Genomic DNA, 11237 nt, shown 5'->3' with positions numbered 1-11237 from the left:
ATTTTAAATACGAGTCTTAAGTGCAATGCACTGCAACATAATTGTTAAATACCGTACTGTATAAACTTCCTAATGCTAGTTCGTTGACTTAGTTTTCAATCCTTTACATTATGTTTTTTCTTTAATCATAATTGTAATGAAGGTCAGCTCAAGTTACTTGGTTTGATAAAATAGACAATTTCTCACATAGTTACAGATAGTGTCCACGGCAAAATCTTAAAATTAAAAAAAACTTCAAAAATGAAAAGAATAAAACAACATCAACTTCAAATGTAAGACAGACAAAATTCATTTTCGCTGAGTAACAGACATTTTATTACGAAAACTGAATAACCAGCAAAGTAAGGGCCTATGCAAAATACATAGGAACGCTATTATTAATTAATTCTGGAGGACAACATTTTTATTGTTGCAATTTTCAATTCGGAGTAAATAACTTACTTTTTATAGAAACAAAGCAAGCAATTCAAATATTGAAATATATTGACAGTATATCAGCCAGTCATATTCCACTGTACATCGTCAATTAAACCTGATTACAACTTAGACATCAAGATGAATAATTTCGTAACTCATGAATATCTAAATTAAAATAATGAATATTCATTAGCATATGCGTGACAATATAAACAAATGTAGCGGTACTTTGCTTCATACCAAGGCAGAGTATATGCTTTGATCAAAGCTATTAAGGTTTGAAACTTCATAAACAATGCTTATAAAACATTATATTGTGTCCCATGTATCGATTTATCAGTTTAGTATGGGTAAACAAATAATACTCTCTTTCACATTAAAAATAACCTGTCTTCAATTTTTTTACGTAGATTATTGAATGGCTGACACACTTTTAAAGGGCAAAAAAAAAAAAAAAAAAAGAAAGAAACCCATTATTGTCAGAAAACATTTTAAAAACGATGTGGATAAAATAAATGTATTATTTTAACCAGGAAAGTAATTCATCTAGAACTACGTCAGTTTCAAAAGACCAAGCATAACATTAATCAATATTTGTACTTATGAATTGAAAAACTGTCCCTGAAAAGCAACACCATCAAAATACCATTACGTGGCCAGAACAGAATTACATAACCAAACTATTCAATATAATTTGAACTAATGGTAATGGCTCAAAAAAAGTTTAAATACATTAGCGAAGTTTTATGTTATTTAATGGTTTCTTTGCATTTTGAATTTCAGATATATCAAATCATTTTTTTTTGTTTGCTTTATAAGCCTAACATATTGTTAATGTTATTTTATTTAATAAAATTTAAATGTTTATTATTTATTATCAATATTTAATACTGTATTAATTAAATACATTTTTTATGTTAAGAATTAAACATAAATTTATAATTTCATTTCATATTTCAATGAATGTGTGAGTTGTCCGAAGTAAATGCAACATCTTATTAACTAATGGTAAACTCTATGTATTTATAAGATAAATTAATGCGAGCCCTTCTCATTAAAAAGTAAACATTCTGAGCTTTACATACTGTAGTTAGATCAGCTTTTGTTAACTTTCCTGTCAATATCTATAATCGGGCTGTACTAGGTACACGCAACACGATTTTCTGCTACACAATAAGACATCCGTTAGTAGAGTAGATTCAATATTAAATAGAGTCAAGGCTGGCCACAAGGCCTAATAATGTTAGAATTAACATTTTTATTTTTAACACACCTGCTATTTCCTTGAGATAGCAATATTAACATAATTTTTTGTTTTTAATCAATTACTCTGTTTGTCTTCAGATACAGTATCTCAAAATCTTGTCATAGTTAACAGTTCTCTTCATACTTCCAAAAACCACATAAAAATATAAGTACTAGTCTTTACAATCAAGGATAAATTTGATTGCAATTTGATACCTCTCCAGCAAGAATTTACATTACAGGTAAAATATTTTTTTTATATATATAACCAATTACTGACATTAGCTATTTGTCATCCACAATGAAGGCTGTGAAGAAGTGCACTCCTGCAACCTAATTGTTGATTCATATGCAATTAATCAAGTTACATGGACACTATAGAAAATAGAGGACTTAGGAGCCATTATATTGGTCAAAAATTTCCTCAGCCCACATAATGTGGTATATACATGACACTCTACCGTACTTAGCACTGCCAGAAGAGAGAGAGAGCAGCTTAGCTCAGTCGGCTAATCTGGTGGTAGCCACTGTGTGTGCGCTGAACTGGGGAGATCTCTAGGTCACCGGTTCAATTCTCATCGCTGCCTCTCCTTTTGTTTCAGCTAGAGGGCTGAAATACAAATTACAATAGCGCGTTTAAGCCATTGGTCCCGTGTGCATTTATGGCCCATGTGCACGTTAAAGAACACAGTATACTCAGTAAATTGGAGTGGTTCATAGATATTTAAGGTAGTACAGTATTAATATTTCAAGAGATTCTCTGCAAATGTTACATATTGCAAGTCCTAATGGAAAACAATTTGAGACTAGAAAACGTGCATACAATTATTAGACAATAACATATAATTTCTGTTAGAGTTTGCAGTTAGAAACTAACCAAACTCACTTCAGTTTAAAAAGAATAATTTCAAGAACAAGTCTGTAGTATGATACTTTCCAGCCACAGTGCATTTAAATTAACAATACTTTGATGTTACCAAACATAGATAATTTTCTTTTAAAATGAATTATCTAATCATTAAGCAGCTCGTCGAGCTCCTTGAGTAGATTATCATGGCCGACATCTTTCGCCACATCACCATCACATTCTGTGTTCACAAAAGTTTAAAAACAAATTATTTCAAGAACAACTCTGGTGGTAATATGATAATTTCCAGCCAAAGTGCAATGCAATTAAATATATCTGATGTTATCAAATACATGACTAATTTCTTATTGTATTTTTTTCCCGGATTAATTATTTAATCATTAAGCAGCTCGTCAATCTCTTTGAGTAAAGCGTCATCGCCGACATCTGTTACCTCATCACCGTCACATTGTACGTTTGATGTTTCAGAGTCATCGTCATCATAATCAAACGAACTGAAATACAAAATAGAAACTGTGTCAGAGTAATTACACATTCTATTAAAACAAACTGAATAATGCAATGAATATTAATGAAACGTAACAGTTATGAGACAAATGACTATGAATGAGAAAAAACGCACATCAAGTCAACATGTATTGTCAGTGTATGTGTACATATATATACACAATTATAATAAAAAACACTTGATACAGACTTATCAAAAATAAATTTAAGAAAATATTAGCTTTGGACATAAGATGCACAGGTTATGAAAGTGTTATTGTTATTGTACCACAGCAAATCCCCCTGCTCTCATATACCATCAATTTTTAATTGAGTAATTTCAAACGCACCTAAATTGATCAGTTGAAGATTTTCTCCTAGAGTTTCTTCGACCAGTGCTTATTCTACGATTTGGCTTAACCATCCCAACTTGCACTGGCAAGCTACCATCTGTGGAGCTGCACACCACATCGGAGGCTGTGGTGTTGGTCGAGGCCTCTTCCGAGGATGTTGGTTCCTCTGGTTGAGCTTGAATGCTTGTGGGTTCTTTGAACTTTGGAACATCTTGTCCCTGTAAGCTTGACTCGGTCTCATGCTTAGTACTGTCTAATTCGTTAGTCTCGGCTGTTGATGTCTCATTTGTTGCTTGATCCTGTAAAAGAGGTTAAATACTGGTCAATCAACATAGATACTGTGTTAAACTCACAGTAGAAGAAAATGATATTGATATTTATATTTACTAGCTTAAGATTTCAATGTCAGGGGATTTCTCTATAACTTTTACAATATCAGAGAGGCACAGACAAAGCATTGAAGCATTGAATAATTTTAAATGTAAAATAGCTGAAGATGCTACTATACATGAACACAATAGTAATACAATATCCCTTCCATTGAAATATAATTTCAAGAACATTCTTGATCATCATAGCATACATTCCAATATATATATTTAAATTATTGTTCCAGAAACCAATCATTTTGTGGAATTTATTGAAAAAAATTCAATGAAATGCATTCCTGTACTCAATCCTAGTTGCCAAAAGTGTGGCTTTGAATAATGTCACGCACAAAATTCACAGAAGGCATAAATGTAGGGCTTCACAGTAGCATTACATGGCTTTCTGTGATGATAGTTGTTTTTAATTTAACAAGAACAATTTATTTATGGTGTGAATAATACCCATATGGGACATTTCAAATTGAAATAATAAAAAATAAATGGATGTTCCTTCACACTCTCAGAGGTTGTTTTACACATCAATACACAACCTATTTTAATGCATTATTCTTAATAAACTCTCATTATATTTACCTTAACTTGGGGAGATTTTGCCTGGGATTCTTTTTCTTGTTGATCGTTTTGTTCTTCGGCTTCTTGACTCACAGGTTGGGTTGTAGAGTCTGGTCGTGTTAATTTTATTTCTTTTTCAGCCGGAGACTTATCCAGTGGTTGTACGGGCTTGCGTTTTAATTTTAGTCTATTGATTGGTGCATCTGTACTTCTGGGAACTAATCCCATTATGCGCTTAATTATAACTGTGGAAAAGATGTTTCAAAATAGTTACTATTGTAAAAAAATGTTCATATTATTGCATCTTATTCAGCTTTAAATGATTTAGGGTTTTTAAATTTTCTCTTACAGCATTTTACAGACTATCACAAATCACTCATGTTACATTTAAAAATAAACTGGAGGCGATTCTCAATACCAATGATAACGGTTTGTCTAAATTCCATTTGTATAAATCTGAGCAAATTCACAGTTTCTTACAGCATAAACATAAATAACATGATAGAAAGTTTGGTAAGAAGAAAAATCTCCACATATCATATCAAATGTGTAGCCGAGAAAAATGCTTTTCTCGAAAAAGACAATCATAAGTTATTTAATAAACAGCATACAAAATAAATAATATTAACACTGGTTGTGGTTCATAATATTGATTATAATATCCAATACAGGCTAGTATTTACCTGGCTTTTTTGAGCTTTCTTTCTCATTTTTTGCTTCACTTGTTGATACACCTTTTTCGGTATTGACATTTCCTTTATCTTCTTTTCCAATACTCTTTTCTATCTGTATTTCATCTGATTTGATTTTAAAATTGTCTGAAGTTATTGGTTTAACTCCAATTCTTTTGCATATTTCTATTTCTTTGAATTCATTAATTCCTGATGCTGTTTCTTTTGGAAACACTACAGTTTTTTGTCTTGTAATCATTTTCTCATCAACATTGTCAATTAATCCTTGTTCTTTTAACTGTTGTAATTCCTTTAATCGTTTTTCCTTTCGCATCTCTACAAATGATTTTGGTTTGGAATGTAGCGAAGTGTTTTCATTTTCCTGCGATAAAATCTTACCAGTAACTGGTAGTTTATCAGCTGCTGGCCGTGGTACAGTAGGTGGTCTAGGGTTTGGTCTGGCCCTAGCAATCTTCACACTGGGAGCCTGTGAATTTGACAATGGTAGCTTACGTTTAACAATACCGGTAGACGCTTGTAGGGCATCAGCTGGCTTTGATTTACCATCAGCAATATCTTTTTTAATCTTCTGCTGCAGGGCAATTTGTTTCTGCTTCATCGCTTCTCTCCAACTTAGTTTTCCCCCAGTCTTTGTTTTTTCTTTGGATTCTTCAATTTTTCCAACTTTATTTACAACCTCAATCTCCTTTTTCTCTTCTAGTAAAAGTAGCTGTTGAATTTCTTCCTGTTTTTTTAATTGATTTTCTTTCATCTTCTCTCTCCATGTGAGTTTATTTGAGAGCTTTTTGGTAGAATTTGGACTCGATACTGATGAGTGAACTGGCACAAAGTCTAATGCTAGCTGGTTTTGTAATTGCTTTTCAATTTCTTCTTGTTTTTTAAGTTGTTTCTCTTTCATCTGCTCCTTGAACGTCCTAATACTTTGAGATCTTTCACCCTAAAAAAAAAACACACAAAATAATATTCAAACAAACAATGTAATACTTGTATCTCACTTCAAGAAAACTTTATCGGGCCCCTATTAGAGAGAAAAAAAATTGTTGGTGAGAAAATAATTTCTATGCGAAACTCTAAAATTGTATAAATAAGCATTTCAAATCCCTAAATTGTCAGTTTTCTTAGATCATCATGGGCATGTACAATAACACTATCATTGTGAATATGGTACTAGATATAAATGACACCAACAATAAATTTTTCAAATTACCTGTGTGATTATTTCACTGTTACTCCCAGCCTGTTTAAACTTATCAGATAATCCTATTGAGAAAAACAAAAAGAGGTTAGCAAAACAGTAATATTCAATGTGAACCTCCTTTTTATTTAGGGAAGTCAGCTTAGCTGAGCTTGTCATTGAAGTCATATTCAAGATTATTGCCCAGACAAACAATGGTACTGTAAAACCTTGAATCAAAGCCCGATGGGGTTAAACTCGAGAAGAAGCCCCCTGCTGTAGTTTGGAAAAGCAGCCTTGAAAAGAAGCTCATCTCAAAGAATCCTATGGGCTTCTTTTCAAGATAGCATGTACGTACACTCTACATGAATTTCAAAGAAATAAAATAAAAAAAAAGCTTGGTTTATACAGTAGTTGAGGAGATTTAATGCTGGTTAATATACATTCCATTGATGTTACAGTGGCCCTATTTGTTGTTTTGTAGTATTTCCAAAAGAATTCCAGCATTCATTTTGATAAGAAGCCTCTTCTTTACTTCACAAAAATAACCTCGAAAAGAAACCCATCTCGGAAAGAAACCCATCTACATTACGTACTCAAACCCATTAAAATACTGAAGTTTATTAACGTTAGAATATCTTTTAAAATTTGCTAAATTTGATCCTGCTGTGTATCATATAATGTACAGTAGCTAATTCTCGGGGAAGTACCTGTATTTTACTGTAGCTCATATATTAATGTAGTAATAGGCAATGTTTCTAGTTTTTTTTAAAACAAAAATATACATTTTTATAGCTAGAAAAACATTTCTGTTCACCTTAACTTGAAATTTACTCACTATTTTTTACTTCATAGACAGGTTTAGCTAATCGTTTTGTTTTCAATTGAGTTCCATTTTTGTCTTCCATTTCGATTCCATCTTTCTTTAATTGACTATCAACTGCCTCATCCATAACACCTCTCCCCTGTATATGCAGACTCTTGAGCGCCCTCTTTCTCTGTATTTCCTCCAGGTTTTGTAGGCTTGTCACTCCAGACTTTACCTCACCTGGTCTCATCAAAGCTTCCATAATAACATTACATTTTCCTTCTAAAATAATCAAAAATATTCAAGATTTTTAAACATATTTCAAATAAAAATTTAAAAAGTTATCAGTTTTAATATTACACAGAACAAAATGGAAGTTCTTCACTAATTTAAAAACTTTCTATACAAATCAATATTATGTATCTTGCTTTAAAAAGTAGGTAAAATCAAATATTCAATATTATATTTCATGTTTTAGATAATCTAATAACAATATTATTTGTAGCCTCTGATGGGGTTCAACAAACTCCTTATCCTAAATGTTGTATTTGTTAAAATTCAAGACTTTTAAAGCAATTGCTAAATATGAATTATCTTAGCAGTTTTAGACGCCATTATAAATTATTTTTTACATATTTTACCATTTTCAATCTTGTGTAATTCAGCTATCTTGGAATTTGAATAACATGATGTGAATTAAATCATTTGATTTATGATTAGCAATTATTTGCAATTCACGGAGGAAATGATGATTGAAGTGGGATCAGCATCCACGGTGTTCAAATCCCCTATGAATTGTCATTTTGAATAATATTTGTTCGACGTATAACTATATACTTTTTTATTTCAATAAAAAAAAAAAACAATGTGCTGATTCACAACACACTAAAAAGCTGATGAGAACACCAATCTCCTAGAATTACTGTAATGTATTAGATTTTTATATTATAACAATCATTTTCTTAAACATTGTACTATAAGCCACATAATTATAATATTACAAATCTAGGAGACGATTATTCACTTAAGTATCTGTTGTATAATCCGACAAAGTTAACAACCTTTGTTAGAAGTTTCAAGTCTAGGATGCTTAATTGGCGACGTCACTGTACTCAAATGACGAAATTGATGTCGCTTCGGTGATAAAACCCTCTGAGTTGACGACAGAGAAGACTTTGCAACTGGTGACCCTTCAATGCTGCTTTCATCTGCAAGAGTTGAATCAATTGAAGAAATTTATTTATAAGTTGTTATTGCATATATTTACATTTATTAATTTTGTATATTAATCAGTGGTAAGCCAAATTATATATGCATAAATTATTTTCTCTCTTAATTTTCATTTTCTACCTCACACACCTGATGAAGCTGGCATTCAGTGCCAGCGAAAGCTCATGCCAAATAAATTACATCTTGAGAATTAGTGCTGCCTCATCATTACTAACAACCATTGTTTTTTAAGAAAATAAATTAAAATAAATAAAATTTAGAAAATAAAATAAATATAAAAAATGAAATACAGTATATAAAATTACAAAAGTGTATATTCAAATGAAATAAGTTAAGACTCATACTGAAAATATCTATTTCTTTTAAAGAACAAAATAATATAAATAAGTTAATAGATTAATTAACAAAGAATAACAGTAATCAATGCTACAGAAACTAAAGGTTTAAGCATATATTCTGGCCACCTTTATTATCAAATTAACTGAATGAAGTAAATTATATTTTAAGTTAACTGAAATTTGTACTTTTTATTTGGAAATGTTTGTGTTATTAACACAAACTACTGAATCAATCAATTATAATCACACTTGGTATAGCATTATATCAATAACACAAGCTACTAAGTCCTCTTCTATAATCCATTATAATATCCTATCAGAAAGTCAATTACTTAAAATAAGCAAAGGCTTAATTCCTAAACTGGAATATGAACAGGGAATGATGGATTACACCATGGGTGAAAATAAACGCCTCGGTACACGATATGTATGTTGTGGATCAGAGCAGACTATACAGCCAACGCAATAATAAAATAGATTGTACTATATAATAGGATGATTGATTATTTAAATATAGATCAAATCCTACGTTAACACCTTTTTTAGTACTGCAAATTTCTTACCAATTTATATTTCTCATAAATTTTATTTTTTTAAAAATCCTTACTCATTTTGGTAGGACTATAGTTTGACTTCTAACCAATAGGCCATGAAATGTGTGCTCAAAATAAGAAAATAAAAGTGCTCTAGATTACATAAAAATGAAAATACAGTATAAATGTCTGTTTGTGGAAGTGAGATAATTGAAAAATAAACTTGAACATTTTCTTGCTACTTATAATAACTGATACCTTAAAATTATATTGATACAAAATATTCATATATTTTTCTTTTTATATATTTCCATATTTTGCCTAGAGCCTTAAACAGCTGGTAATTGAGGAATTTTTAATTAAGTCAGCAAATTACTTCAATACAGCAGAACCTTGATTTTACCTACGGTACTGGACCGGAGGGCGTACATAAATCAAGGTTGGGTTAAATTTGTGGTGATCTTTGACCTAATATGTACATAACACTTAATAAGCGTATATTATGAACGAACAATGTTACCTAGGCCTACATTACAATGTACAACTACAGGCCTAGGCCAACGAATAAAACCATGTGTTTAGTGTTTTTATTCATCATTAAGTATATCTTTTATTTAAACTAAAGAACATGAAAATATTGTAAGATTACCTATACGACAAAGGTTAACTTTGGAATTCCCCTTCATGGCTATTCTAAACAACAGAGCTGCCGTGCTGAAACAAGCTAAAACCATGTGCACTGCACTGGGCGAGCCTAACAATTAACGTTAGTATGCAAAATTATGCCTAACCAACTTAGTAGAAATTTCTATCAGATGAGCTTTTCACACAAAGCTAAGTAGGAAAGAAATTATTTTGAGCACTGACTGTAGTTGTTCATCTCACTCAGACCACATGGTTTTAGATTATAACAGCGCATTACTTAGATACAATCAACGTTGCTTTTGAGTGCAAATACTTTGCATATGGTTTGTTTATTGTTAGTTATACAGTAGTATTGAAATAATAAACAGACAGAAACTAACAAATCTCTGTGTACATTATGGTGGCCCTGAAAAGGGCCGTTTGTTTTGAGTATTTTGGGGTTTTTTTTATGATGTCAGGGCTTGAAATTAACTTTTTTTTCTTGGTAACACTGCCAAAATTTTCTGGCACCCCCCAAAAAAATTTGGTAGCACAATTAATTTTTTTAGTAGCATATATTTCCCCATCCTTTTCGCATCCCCTAGATAATAAGCGCTGTGCAATATTTTATTCTTTATAATTATTTCCTAACAAACCCCCACCCACCCACACCTACACTGTCCCCATGGATTATTATGCAAGAAGGAAGACATGAAAGAAAAAGAGAAGAGATTTTTAAAAATTGAAAAAAAAACAAAAAACAAGAAAAATAATAAATAAGAAATAACAAAAGGAAGGAAAGAAAAAAAAGAAAGAAGTAAAATGGTGGAAAGAAAATGACAATGAAAAAACTAAAAGAAAGGTAAGTATCAAAAATGAAATAAGAAAAAGGATAAACAATATTAAAAAGAAAATAGATATTAAAGGGATAGTAAAGAAAAATGGTGCAAGGTAAAAAATTCAACCTAACTGGAAGGAAAGGGAAAGTATTTCATGGAAAGTTTCAATTGTTAGGAATATTTCTAAGAAAATTACAAATTTCTGTTAATTATTAACAGATATACACAATATAAAAAAGAAAAACATGAGCCGTAATAATGTGCTAGCTAAACTGTCTAGTCAATGGACTGTCAAAATCTGCAGTTACTTAAGTGGATTGATATACCAATATTGATTATAAAATTATTAATTATTATTACTAAAACATTAGTTATATTTTCTGTAAATTTTTCAGTATTTTTCTTCATTTGTGCAGGAAATTTCGAGAAAATAGGTCCGCAGAATCGCATTAACACTGTGAATGCCTATACATTGGTTACAATAGCCACCGACCGACTTTACTGCAACATTTGCGCCGAAATTGGCAGACTTATTTTTAATATGCGTGGATGGAATTTTTTCTTTATGAGATAACTCTAAATCAATTTACATATAATAATTTCAACCTAAACAGAGTTCCAGAGTTTTCACCAATATTTCGGGAGTGCTGAGATTCCAGCTCCCCACTTGTCAAAGGCCATTTAGGCTT

The 11237-nt window shown here is 31.1% G+C and overlaps 1 protein-coding gene across 4 annotated transcripts in view; it reads right to left on the bottom strand.

The window, feature by feature from the left end:
- Positions 1 to 287: 287 nt before the first annotated feature.
- The window catches only part of LOC117122407 (zinc finger CCCH domain-containing protein 11A-like), a 27110-nt gene continuing 16160 nt past the window's right edge, over positions 288 to 11237 (bottom strand). For all 4 annotated transcript variants that reach the window (XM_033267960.1, XM_033267962.1, XM_033267961.1 and 1 more), the window contains exons 7-13: positions 8046 to 8192; positions 7015 to 7266; positions 6210 to 6262; positions 4994 to 5939; positions 4332 to 4555; positions 3367 to 3668; positions 288 to 3024 (exon numbers count right to left, since the gene is read on the bottom strand). In XM_033267960.1, the coding sequence (XP_033123851.1) occupies positions 2904 to 3024; positions 3367 to 3668; positions 4332 to 4555; positions 4994 to 5939; positions 6210 to 6262; positions 7015 to 7266; positions 8046 to 8192 (2045 nt within the window). In that variant the 3' untranslated portion in view covers positions 288 to 2903. The remainder of the gene's footprint in view (positions 3025 to 3366; positions 3669 to 4331; positions 4556 to 4993; positions 5940 to 6209; positions 6263 to 7014; positions 7267 to 8045; positions 8193 to 11237) is intronic.

The sequence above is a fragment of the Anneissia japonica genome, unplaced genomic scaffold (assembly GCF_011630105.1).
Source record: "Anneissia japonica isolate Jap-2015-1 unplaced genomic scaffold, ASM1163010v1 scaffold275_len1219475_cov178, whole genome shotgun sequence".
NCBI lineage: Eukaryota > Metazoa > Echinodermata > Crinoidea > Comatulida > Comatulidae > Anneissia > Anneissia japonica.
The sequence above is the reverse complement of the archived record's forward strand: the minus strand, read 5'-3'. Positions and strand labels throughout refer to the sequence as shown.